Source organism: Armigeres subalbatus, chromosome 2 (genome assembly GCF_024139115.2).
Source record: "Armigeres subalbatus isolate Guangzhou_Male chromosome 2, GZ_Asu_2, whole genome shotgun sequence".
Lineage (NCBI taxonomy): Eukaryota > Metazoa > Arthropoda > Insecta > Diptera > Culicidae > Armigeres > Armigeres subalbatus.
The window spans coordinates 420784144-420797143 of NC_085140.1; the positions used below are offsets into that span (position 1 = coordinate 420784144).

Sequence of the window (13000 nt, forward strand, 5' to 3'; positions counted from 1 at the left end):
TAGTCTCTTCTGTCCTCAGTTGGTCTGTTACTGTTGGTTATGGATTTGGTTCAAAAGTTTTTGGAACTTAGAAGGAAATAATGCCAAGCACTAATATTCATGAGTTTTTGCCTTTCTCGTATACCAAGGTGTAACGAAAAGGCTATATATTCACTTTCAAGTCGATTTTGTGAAAAAAGGTCCGGAGACCCATAGTGTTTTATACCAATCGACTCAGCTCGACGCATTGAGATGATGTCTGTCTGTGTGTATGTGTGTGCGTGTGTTTTTTAGTATATCCGAAGACAAACACCGCTAGGAGGATCAATCATGTTTTTTTTTTATAAAAGTTCAGATTATGCAATAATTTCAATACACATGTTTTGTAGCTTTCGCCAAAACTACAATTCAGAAAATTTTAAAAAGTTGCTCACAATCCTGGTTACGCCCATGCATGTTATTAGCTGTGTGCCATGTTGTGCCATGTTAAAAACTTTCCACAAACCTGGCCAAGCTTAAAAAAGGCCTATATAAGAAGTTGTTAACATTTCCAAAATTATTAATTGTAGAACTTTTTGACAAATACTATGTTCGGAGGACTGAACATAGTTCCCACCCGGAAGATGTTTATTTATAGTAAAATCAATTGGCAATAGAACGTTTCGACCAACAAGACCAAAAGAGACTTGTTCGTTCCTTTTTATGGTCCTACTTCCTCATTGGGTCAGCTTCGTTTTTTCTAAGAACATTTCCACAGTTATTAATCGAAGGTCTTCCATCACTACCAAAGTATGAATTTATATCGCTTGAAGTAAGTACAATAAAACGGTATATCCAGAATGTTGAGAATCATTCCCACCTGAAATGATCCAATTCAAGTGATAATTGAGCTCATCAGCTCCAGATGGTCAATCTATCGCTTCGCAGAGCAAACATGAGACCTACTTCCTCAGGCAGTTTTCAAACAAATGATACCCACCCTCATTTTGATGAATAAGCTTTGAAATTACCAATTCTGGAATTCATATGTTGCACTCGGTATGATTTAAGCGAGCATTCCCCTCATAATAAAAATAAATACATAATTCAAACCGCGCAGCCTTGCGCGAGTTTCCGCATTTGTTCTAAGTCATTATTTTTAATTCAACTGGGCCATTTTACACGCTTCATGGTTTCAACTACTACCTTCCCACCCAAGTCAATGTGTTCTCCACCCGAACCTCTAACACCTGTCTAGGCCGCAGAGTTGAGCCGCCGCCGCCACGGCAGCTAACCGGTGAACTATCGACGCGTGCCAGCTTCGTGTACCAGAGAAATAAACAATCACTCACTCACGCACTTTTGTCTAACTCAACCGCCGTGGCAGGGCGAACCAGCCTAAAAAGTAAACAAGCGATCAAACATATCGAATCACCTTCATTATCAAATCAAAGACGCTAGCAGCAGAGTAGGTATTCATTACTGAACGCACTGAACTGGGTATAACGCATTTCGCACTGAAAGCTCTTTCGATGGTAATTCGGCTTAGATCAACGAACGCTGCTATTTAGTCGTCTATGAGTCAATCAAATGTTGGCAACATCAGAACAGAACCCCGTCCGAGCACAAACTTCTATTTTTCGATGTGCGAAAGATCACCTAAAGGAAGAGGATGGAATTTTAAATGTAAGTTTGGTTTCCAGACCAAGCTTTCCAAATCAAGCTAGATTTTGTTCAAATAAAAGCAAATATAAACTTCTTATTATTGAATTCCATTGATGTCATGACTATGCATATTTTGGAAGTCAAAACATTAATATGAGTGAGTTTTCTGTTTCATTACTTTTGAGTTCGTACATAAAAAATGAAACTTGAATGAATAGCTCATCAAATCTTCAACCTCATTTTAGATTCCTTGGTCAGACATCAAACTCGAACAGATACAGATAACATCTTTCAACATCTGACAACTTGATTTCATATCCAAACCAATCCATTGACAAGTGAATGATGGAAAATTATCTTTTTTATTTTTGTTGTAGGTGAAAAAACTAATATCAAATTGTATCATTTTATTTGTATTTTTTTTTATAGATACGGCTTTGTTGACCATAACGAACTTTTAGTAAAGTCTCCCACAAAGCATGCTTCACACGATTGCCTTCTCAAAAATTCTGTACGATTTATGTAATAAGATTTTGCAAATCGGAAATGTGAAATCGAATACAAATGAAGCATATTATTATTTTACTGGAATTACTTTAAAAAATATATATTAAAACAAAGCCTACGGAGGAGCAAATAGTTCTTAACGGATGTACAAAAATATTTATCAAATTTTCCAATAAACTATTTAGAACGTCTTTTATTTTCGAAACATTGTTGCAGTGGATAAAACATGAGAGATGCATGGCAGAGTCTTTGTGCTTCTTAAAATTTATTTTAAAAACAAGTTACTAATTAAAACTATGTGGTACCTATAGACTAAGCTGACCGGTTTTTTAAATATCCGGGATGTTATTAACCATTTTTTATGGTACCTCATTATGGCTTCAAAACCAATGTAGGTACCTACAATCAACATGCGTGTGCGAACCGAATCACATTGCATTCATTGGCAAAGCGACGAACCCCTCTTCAAGTTAACGATGCATGATACATGTGTTGCGTCTAAGCACTTTCAGTTTCATGATTCATCATCTTTAAAACATTGTTTCCCTCATTGTACAATGCTTCTGACACCGAGTGCGTGATATTAGCCTCAATTTGTTTATAAACACAGATTCCTCTTATAATCAAATTAAAAATGAACCCACATGTCGTAATTTTCCGCTATTTGTTTCTCGCACCTCAAGGTACCCCTAAAGAACGACGCATTCACAATGCTGTACACTTTGACCCGCATCAAGGGGGGTTAAATGATCGCAGTCGAACGGCAACGATCAGACGGCTGAGTCGTGTGAAAGATCAAATCACTTAACCGTTGTCGCTTTGTCTTGTGCTAAACGTTTCTGATTGGATGCCGTACCTAAGGAATGCGAGGGGGCTGCTGGGGGTGATTATCATCAGCGAATGTAAACAATGCTCATTACCGGCTAATGTAGGACCCAGACACGGAGACAAGCCAAACTGAACCAGCTCTGAATTTGAATGCCGTCTGAGAGCTGCGGTGTCGGGTCGAAGCATGTTAATTTGAATTTGCATTTTTCGAACTTACGTTTCAAATCCTTTCCCTCGGGCGGGCATGGCTTTCGACTGAGTAAACAGTCCACGTAGTTGTTGACTAAGCGGCTGCTGCCGAGAATTGTGTCGATGTCCAAGTTGTCGTATCTGGAAAGAACAAAAGAATCCATTGGAAATAATATCCCATAAGCTTAATCCTTAAACAAGTACTTCATAGATCTGTTAATTTTTTAGTTTTTCAAACTTCGACTGTTCCTTAATTGTGTCTGCTATTTGATATTACTTCCATTGCTGCAACATCCCAACTGAAGCTTGACATGCATCATCATTGGATTGGATTTGGATTGGATTTGGATTGGATTTGGATTGGATTTGGATTGGATTTGGATTGGATTGGATTTGGATTGGATTTGGATTGGATTTGGATTGGATTTGGATTGGATTTGGATTGGATTTGGATTGGATTTGGATTGGTTTTGGATTGGTTGGATTGGTTGGATTGGTTTGGTTGGTTTGGATTGGTTGGATTGGTTTGGATTGGTTTGGATTGGTTTGGATTGGTTTGGTTGGTTGGTTTGGTTGGTTTGGATTGGTTTGGTTGGTTTGGATTGGTTTGGATTGGTTTGGATTGGTTTGGATTGGTTTGGATTGGTTTGGATTGGTTTGGATTGGTTTGGTTGGTTTGGATTGGTTTGGATTGGTTTGGTTGGTTTGGATTGGTTTGGATTGGTTTGGATTGGTTTGGATTGGTTTGGTTGGTTTGGATTGGTTTGGATTGGTTGGATTGGTTTGGATTGGTTTGGATTGGTTTGGATTGGTTTGGATTGGATTTGGATTGGTTTGGGTTGGTTGGATTGGTTTGGATTGGTTTGGTTGGTTTGGATTGGTTTGGTTGGTTGGATTGGTTTGGTTGGATTTGGTTTGGATTGGTTGGTTTGGTTTGGATTGGTTGGATTGGTTTGGATTGGTTTGGATTGGTTGGTTTGGTTGGTTTGGTTTGGATTGGTTTGGTTTGGTTTGGTTGGTTTGGGTTGGTTTGGAATTGGTTTGGTTTGGATTGGTTTGGATTGGTTTGGTTTGGTTTGGATTGGTTGGTTTGGTTGGTTTGGATTGGATTGGTTGGTTTGGATTGGTTTGGATTGGTTTGGATTGGATTTGGATTGGTTTGTTGATTTGGATTGGTTTGGTTGGTTTGGTTTGGTTTGGATTGGTTGGATTGGATTGGTTTGGATTGGTTTGGTTGGTTTGGTTTGGATTGGTTGGATTGGTTTGGATTGGTTTGGATTGGTTTGGTTGGTTTGGTTGGTTTGGTTGGTTTTGGTTTGGTTTGGTTGGTTTGGTTGGTTTGGATTGGTTTGGTTGGTTTGGTTTGGTTGGTTTGGATTGGTTTGGATTGGTTTGGTTGGTTTGGATTGGTTTGGATTGGTTTGGATTGGTTTGGTTGGATTTGGTTGGTTTGGTTGGTTTGGATTGGTTTGGATTGGTTTGGATTGGTTTGGATTTGGTTGGTTTGGATTGGTTGGTTTGGATTGGTTTGGATTGGTTTGGTTGGTTTGGATTGGTTTGGATTGGTTTGGATTGGTTTGGATTGGTTTGGTTGGTTTGGATTGGTTTGGATTGGTTTGGATTGGTTTGGATTGGTTTGGATTGGTTTGGTTGGTTTGGTTGGTTTGGATTGGTTTGGATTGGTTTGGATTGGTTTGGATTGGTTTGGTTGGTTTGGATTGGTTTGGATTGGTTTGGTTGGTTTGGTTGGTTGGATTGGTTTGGATTGGTTTGGATTGGTTTGGATTGGTTTGGATTGGTTGGATTGGTTTGGTTGGTTTGGTTGGTTTGGTTGGTTTGGATTGGTTTGGTTGGTTTGGATTGGTTTGGTTGGTTTGGATTGGTTTGGATTGGTTTGGATTGGTTTGGATTGGTTTGGATTGGTTTGGATTGGTTTGGATTGGTTTGGATTGGTTTGGATTGGTTTGGATTGGTTTGGATTGGTTTGGATTGGTTGGATTGGTTTGGTTGGTTGGATTGGTTTGGATTGGTTTGGATTGGTTTGGATTGGTTTGGATTGGTTGGTTTGGATTGGTTTGGATTGGTTTGGATTGGTTTGGATTGGTTTGGTTGGTTTGGTTGGTTTGGTTGGTTTGGATTGGTTTGGTTGGTTTGGATTGGATTTGGATTGGTTTGGATTGGTTTGGTTGGATTTGGATTGGTTTGGATTGGTTTGGATTGGTTTGGGATTGGTTTGGTTTGGTTTGGATTGGATTTGGGTTGGTTTGGTTTGGATTGGGTTTGGTTTGGTTTGGATTGGTTGGATTGGTTTGGATTGGTTGGTTGGTTGGATTGGTTGGATTGGTTGGGTTGGTTGGTTTGGATTGGTTTGGATTGGTTGGGTGGTTGGTTTGGTTGGATTTGGATTGGTTTGGATTGGTTTGGTTTGGATTGGTTGGTTTGGTTGGATTGGTTTGGATTGGTTTGGATTGGTTTGGATTGGTTTGGATTGGTTTGGTTGGTTGGATTGGTTGGTTTGGATTGGTTTGGATTGGTTTGGATTGGTTTGGATTGGTTTGGATTGGTTTGGATTGGTTTGGATTGGTTGGTTGGTTGGTTTGGATTGGTTGGTTTGGATTGGTTTGGATTGGTTTGGATTGGTTTGGTTGGTTTGGATTGGTTTGGATTGGTTTGGATTGGTTTGGATTGGTTTGGATTGGTTTGGTTGGTTTGGATTGGTTTGGATTGGTTTGGATTGGTTTGGTTGGTTTGGATTGGTTTGGATTGGTTTGGTTGGTTTGGATTGGTTTGGATTGGTTTGGATTGGTTTGGATTGGTTTGGATTGGTTTGGATTGGTTTGGTTGGTTTGGTTGGTTTGGATTGGTTTGGTTGGTTTGGATTGGTTTGGATTGGTTTGGATTGGTTTGGATTTGGATTGGTTTGGATTGGTTTGGTTGGTTTGGATTGGTTTGGATTGGTTTGGATTGGTTTGGATTGGTTTGGATTGGTTTGGTTGGTTTGGATTGGTTTGGATTGGTTTGGATTGGTTGGATTGGTTTGGATTGGTTTGGATTGGTTTGGATTGGTTGGTTGGTTGGATTGGTTTGGATTGGTTTGGATTGGTTTGGATTGGTTTGGATTGGTTTGGTTGGTTTGGATTGGTTTGGTTGGTTTGGATTGGTTTGGTTTGGATTGGTTTGGATTGGTTTGGATTGGTTTGGATTGGTTTGGATTGGTTTGGATTGGTTTGGATTGGTTTGGATTGGATTTGGTTGGATTTGGATTGGTTTGGTTGGTTTGGATTGGTTTGGATTGGTTTGGATTGGTTTGGATTGGTTTGGATTGGTTTGGATTGGTTTGGATTGGTTTGGATTGGTTTGGATTGGTTTGGTTGGTTGGATTGGTTTGGTTTGGATTTGGTTTGGATTGGTTTGGTTGGTTTGGATTGGTTTGGTTTGGATTGGTTTGGATTGGTTTGGATTGGTTTGGTTGGTTTGGATTGGTTGGATTGGTTTGGTTGGTTTGGATTGGTTTGGTTGGTTTGGATTGGTTTGGATTGGTTTGGATTGGTTTGGGTTGGTTTGGATTGGTTGGATTGGTTTGGATTGGTTGGGTTGGTTTGGATTGGTTTGGATTGGTTTGGATTGGTTTGGTTGGTTTGGGATTGGTTTGGATTGGTTTGGTTGGTTTGGATTGGTTTGGAATTGGTTTGGTTGGTTTGGATTGGTTTGGATTGGTTTGGATTGGTTTGGATTGGATTTGGATTGGTTGGTTTGGATTGGTTTGGATTGGTTTGGTTGGTTTGGATTGGTTTGGATTTGGATTGGTTTGGATTGGTTTGGTTGGTTTGGATTGGGTTTGGATTGGTTTGGATTGGTTTGGATTGGATTTGGATTGGTTTGGTTGGTTTGGATTGGTTTGGTTGGTTTGGTTTGGATTGGTTTGGTTGGTTTGGATTGGTTTGGGATTGGTTGGATTGGTTTGGTTTGGATTGGTTTGGTTTGGATTGGTTGGTTTGGTTTGGATTGGTTTGGATTGGTTTGGTTGGTTTGGATTGGGTTGGTTTGGTTGGTTTGGATTGGTTTGGTTGGTTTGGATTGGTTTGGATTGGTTTGGATTGGTTTGGATTGGTTTGGATTGGTTTGGATTGGTTTGGATTGGTTTGGATTGGTTTGGATTGGTTTGGATTGGGTTTGGATTGGATTTGGATTGGTTTGGATTGGTTTGGATTGGTTTGGATTGGATTTGGATTGGTTTGGATTGGTTTGGTTTGGGTTTGGATTGGTTGGATTGGTTTTGGATTGGTTTGGTTTTGGGTTAATTGGTTTGGATTGGTTTGGTTGGTTTGGATTGGGTTTGGTTTGGTTTGGATTGGTTTGGATTGGTTTGGTTGGTTTGGTTGGTTTGGATTGGTTGGTTTGGTTTGGATTGGTTTGGATTGGTTTGGATTGGTTTGGTTGGATTGGTTTGGATTGGTTGGATTGGATTGGTTTGGATTGGTTTGGATTGGTTTGGATTGGTTGGATTGGTTTGGATTGGTTTGGATTGGTTTGGATTGGTTTGGATTGGTTTGGATTGGTTTGGATTGGATTTGGATTGGTTTGGATTGGTTTGGATTGGTTTGGATTGGTTGGATTGGTTTGGATTGGTTTGGATTGGTTTGGTTGGTTTGGATTGGTTTGGATTGGTTGGTTGGTTGGTTTGGATTGGTTTGGTTGGATTTGGATTGGTTTGGATTGGTTTGGATTGGTTTGGATTGGTTTGGATTGGTTTGGTTGGTTTGGATTGGTTTGGATTGGTTTGGATTGGTTTGGTTGGTTTGGATTGGTTTGGTTGGTTTGGATTGGTTTGGATTGGTTTGGATTGGTTTGGATTGGTTTGGATTGGTTTGGGATTGGTTTGGATTGGTTTGGATTGGTTTGGATTGGTTTGGATTGGTTTGGATTGGTTTGGATTGGTTTGGATTGGTTTGGATTGGTTTGGATTGGATTTGGATTGGTTTGGATTGGTTTGGTTGGTTTGGATTGGTTTGGATTGGATTTGGATTGGTTTGGATTGGTTTGGTTGGTTTGGATTGGTTTGGTTGGTTTGGATTGGTTTGGATTGGTTTGGATTGGTTTGGTTGGTTTGGATTGGTTTGGATTGGTTTGGATTGGTTTGGTTGGTTTGGATTGGTTTGGATTGGTTTGGTTGGTTTGGATTGGTTTGGATTGGTTTGGGATTGGTTTGGATTGGTTTGGTTGGTTTGGATTGGATTTGGATTGGTTTGGATTGGTTTGGATTGGTTTGGATTGGTTTGGTTGGTTTGGATTGGTTTGGATTGGTTTGGATTGGTTTGGATTGGTTTGGTTGGTTTGGATTGGTTTGGATTGGTTTGGATTGGTTTGGATTGGTTTGGATTGGATTTGGATTGGTTTGGATTGGTTTGGTTGGTTTGGATTGGTTTGGATTGGTTTGGATTGGTTTGGATTGGTTTGGTTGGTTTGGATTGGTTTGGTTGGTTTGGTTGGTTTGGATTGGTTTGGATTGGTTTGGATTGGTTTGGATTGGTTTGGATTGGTTTGGATTGGTTTGGATTGGTTTGGATTGGTTTGGTTGGATTGGTTGGTTTGGTTGGATTGGTTTGGATTGGTTTGGATTGGTTTGGATTGGTTTGGTTGGTTTGGATTGGTTTGGATTGGTTTGGTTGGTTTGGATTGGTTTGGTTGGTTTGGATTGGTTTGGATTGGTTTGGATTGGTTTGGATTGGTTTGGATTGGTTTGGATTGGTTTGGATTGGTTTGGATTGGATTTGGATTGGTTTGGATTGGTTTGGATTGGTTTGGTTGGTTTGGATTGGTTTGGATTGGTTTGGATTTGTTTTGGATTTGGTTTGGATTGGATTTGGATTGGATTTGGATTGGATTTGGATTGGATTTGGATTGGATTTGGATTGGATTTGGATTGGATTTGGGTTGGATTTGGATTGGATTTGGATTGGATTTGGATTGGATTTGGATTGGATTTGGATCGACTTTGTATTGGCTTGGATTGGATTTGGATTGGATTTGGACTGACTTTGTATTGGCTTTGGGTTGTCTTTGGATTAGTTTTGCATTGGCTTCAGATTGGTTTTTGATTGGTTTTGAATTTGCTTTGAATTGGATGTAGATTGGCTGTAGTGTGATTTTGGATTGGCTTCAAATGGACTGGCTTTATATTGGCTTTGGCTAGTTTTGGTACTATTTATTCATAGGACATAATAAAATTGGATGTAGAAAATACAAACAATAATAATAATTTGGCGTCCATAACTTACCTTGAATCATCCATCCTTAAACATTGGATTTGGATTGGATTTGGATTGGATTTGGATTGGTTGGATTGGTTTGGTTGGTTTGGATTGGTTGGATTGGTTTGGTTGGTTTGGATTGGTTTGGATTGGTTTGGATTGGTTTGGTTGGTTTGGATTGGTTTGGATTGGTTTGGATTGGTTGGTTTGGATTGGTTTGGATTGGTTTGGATTTGGTTTGGTTGGTTTGGATTGGTTTGGATTGGTTGGATTGGTTTGGATTGGTTTGGATTGGTTTGGATTGGTTTGGATTGGTTTGGTTGGTTTGGTTGGTTTGGATTGGTTTGGATTGGTTTGGTTGGTTTGGATTGGTTTGGATTGGTTTGGTTGGTTTGGTTGGTTTGGATTGGTTTGGATTGGTTTGGATTGGTTTGGATTGGTTTGGATTGGTTTGGTTGGTTTGGATTGGTTTGGATTGGTTTGGTTGGTTTGGATTGGTTTGGATTGGTTTGGGATTGGTTTGGTTGGTTTGGATTGGTTTGGATTGGTTTGGATTGGTTTGGATTGGTTTGGTTGGTTTGGATTGGTTTGGATTGGTTTGGATTGGTTTGGATTGGTTTGGATTGGTTGGATTGGTTTGGTTGGTTTGGATTGGTTTGGTTGGTTTGGATTGGTTTGGTTGGTTTGGTTGGTTTGGATTGGTTTGGTTGGTTTGGATTGGTTTGGATTGGTTTGGATTGGTTTGGATTGGTTTGGATTGGTTTGGATTGGTTTGGATTGGTTTGGATTGGTTTGGATTGGTTTGGATTGGTTTGGTTGGTTTGGTTGGTTTGGATTGGTTTGGATTGGTTTGGATTGGTTTGGTTGGTTTGGATTGGTTTGGATTGGTTTGGATTGGTTTGGTTGGTTTGGTTGGTTGGTTTGGATTGGTTTGGATTGGTTTGGATTGGTTTGGATTGGTTTGGTTGGTTTGGATTGGTTTGGATTGGTTTGGATTGGTTTGGATTGGTTTGGATTGGTTTGGATTGGTTTGGTTGGTTGGTTGGATTGGTTTGGATTGGTTTGGTTGGTTTGGATTGGTTTGGATTGGTTTGGATTGGTTTGGATTGGTTTGGTTGGTTTGGATTGGTTTGGTTGGTTTGGATTGGTTTGGATTGGTTTGGATTGGTTTGGATTGGTTTGGATTGGTTGGTTGGATTGGTTTGGATTGGTTTGGATTGGTTGGATTGGTTTGGTTGGTTGGATTGGTTTGGATTGGTTTGGATTGGTTTGGTTGGTTTGGATTGGTTTGGATTGGTTTGGATTGGTTTGGATTGGTTTGGATTGGTTTGGATTGGTTTGGATTGGTTTGGATTGGTTTGGATTGGTTTGGATTGGTTTGGTTGGTTTGGGATTGGTTGGATTGGTTTGGATTGGTTTGGTTGGATTGGTTTGGTTGGTTTGGTTGGTTTGGATTGGTTTGGATTGGTTTGGATTGGTTTGGATTGGTTTGGATTGGATTTGGATTGGTTTGGTTGGTTTGGATTGGTTTGGATTGGTTTGGATTTGGATTGGTTTGGTTTGGATTGGTTTGGATTGGTTTGGATTGGTTTGGATTGGTTTGGATTGGTTTGGTTGGTTGGTTGGTTGGATTGGTTTGGATTGGTTTGGATTGGATTTGGATTGGTTGGTTTGGTTGGTTTGGATTGGTTTGGATTGGTTTGGATTGGATTTGGATTGGTTTGGTTGGTTTGGATTGGTTTGGATTGGTTTGGATTGGTTTGGATTGGTTTGGATTGGTTTGGATTGGATTTGGATTGGTTTGGATTGGTTTGGATTGGTTGGATTGGTTGGATTGGTTTGGGATTGGTTTGGATTGGTTTGGATTGGTTTGGATTGGTTTGGATTGGTTTGGTTGGATTTGGATTGGTTTGGATTGGTTTGGTTGGTTTGGATTGGTTTGGATTGGTTTGGATTGGTTTGGTTGGTTTGGATTGGTTTGGATTGGTTTGGATTGGTTTGGATTGGTTTGGATTGGTTTGGATTGGTTTGGATTGGTTTGGATTGGATTTGGATTGGTTTGGATTGGTTTGGATTGGTTTGGTTGGTTTGGTTTGGTTTGGATTGGTTTGGATTGGTTTGGATTGGTTTGGATTGGTTTGGTTGGTTTGGATTGGTTTGGATTGGTTTGGATTGGTTTGGTTGGATTGGTTTGGATTGGTTTGGATTGGTTTGGATTGGTTTGGATTGGTTTGGATTGGTTTGGATTGGTTGGATTGGTTTGGATTGGTTTGGATTGGTTTGGATTGGTTTGGATTGGTTTGGATTGGTTTGGATTGATTTGGATTGGATTTGGATTGGATTTGGATTGGATTTGGATTGGATTTGGATTGGATTTGGATTGGATTTGGATTGGATTTGGATTGGATTTGGATTGGATTTGGACTGGATTTGGATTGGATTTCATCCATCCTTAAACATTGTAAACCTAACCTCGAGTCACCACGAGTACGTTGGCTTATTTCCCTCTCTTACTAATTTAATAATAAGATTATGTCGATTGTACATATCACAAAGAAACGTGGCTCCGTAAAGTGTTATACACGCCTGAGCCTACCAAATAAACGAACTTAGAAAAAAAAACTTACCTTGAACTGTACAGGTTCCTAGCATTGTCCTGCGATTTGACAAAGTTGGCGAACGCTAGCAAAGCGCTCGCCACAAGAATCCAGACGTTCCGCATCCTTCCGTAATGTTCCCAATGACTGTCACTTGCTCGGTAAACAAACCCTGAACTGAAATCTCGCAATCACTTCTTTGGCCACAGCCACCACACTTTATGAGCTCAATCTGCTCTCGTTTCTTCCCGAATGATGGGGTTTGCACTATTCCAGAGCTCCGATCCTGGCCAGATGTTTTCTCCCGTAGCTTCTTAGCTCACCGATCGAAAATAATTCACGCACTTTTCTTCTCACAACTCACAATAACGCTTCCACAATGGGGTAAATCCCGATTCTCAAACCCTTCTCGACTACAATTGCCACTTAAGATCTCAATCGGAAAAGGGTTTCCCCAGTCGTACTGATCAGTCGTCGAAGAACTGGACCGCTGGCTGGGCTAACACCTGCTGCAAATCAACGGAAACAAATCTTGATCACAAGTTTGAATGGCGGCGCGTTCACACCTACTCCTATTGTGTTACTGGTATCCTATGTGATGACTGACATGCACGCTCGCACACATTAGTCGCAACCCCACCCAATCTATGTAGTTTAATTTGATTACAAAATCATTGAAATCTAGTTCGAAAGGTGACCGATGAGAATATGTGATGAGAGAGAACACTTCGATTCGTTGATATTGTATCGGTAGGCACTATGTAACAAACTATTCTGGTAATGCTGACGATATGTGATCGAGTTGAGTACTGAAATAATCTATCTGTTCTAAATTTCAAGAAAGGATCAAAAATATTCATCATTAGTTTCAGTAGCGTCCTTGGTAAAGTTGCTCATAGAATCGACGCATTATTTAACATATTTAAACTGATGACAGAAGCAGAAAAATTTGAATTTCAAGACCAACATTTGAAAAAAAAAATTTAATGTTGATGGGTTAGAAGA

The 13000-nt window shown here is 39.9% G+C and overlaps 1 protein-coding gene across 12 annotated transcripts in view; it reads right to left on the minus strand.

Moving 5' to 3' along the window:
- Positions 1 to 13000, minus strand: part of LOC134213437 (mucin-2-like) — a 93390-nt gene that overhangs the window by 48709 nt on the left and 31681 nt on the right. For 9 of the 12 annotated variants that reach the window (XM_062692485.1, XM_062692492.1, XM_062692493.1 and 6 more), the window contains exons 2-3: positions 12026 to 12504; positions 3176 to 3288 (exon numbers count right to left, since the gene is read on the minus strand). In XM_062692485.1, coding sequence (XP_062548469.1) covers positions 3176 to 3288; positions 12026 to 12120 — 208 coding nt within the window. In that variant the 5' untranslated portion in view covers positions 12121 to 12504. Of the gene's footprint in view, positions 1 to 3175; positions 3289 to 12025; positions 12527 to 13000 lie in introns of those variants that run through there. The other 3 variants (XM_062692483.1, XM_062692488.1, XM_062692489.1) reach the window with 2 other exon arrangements.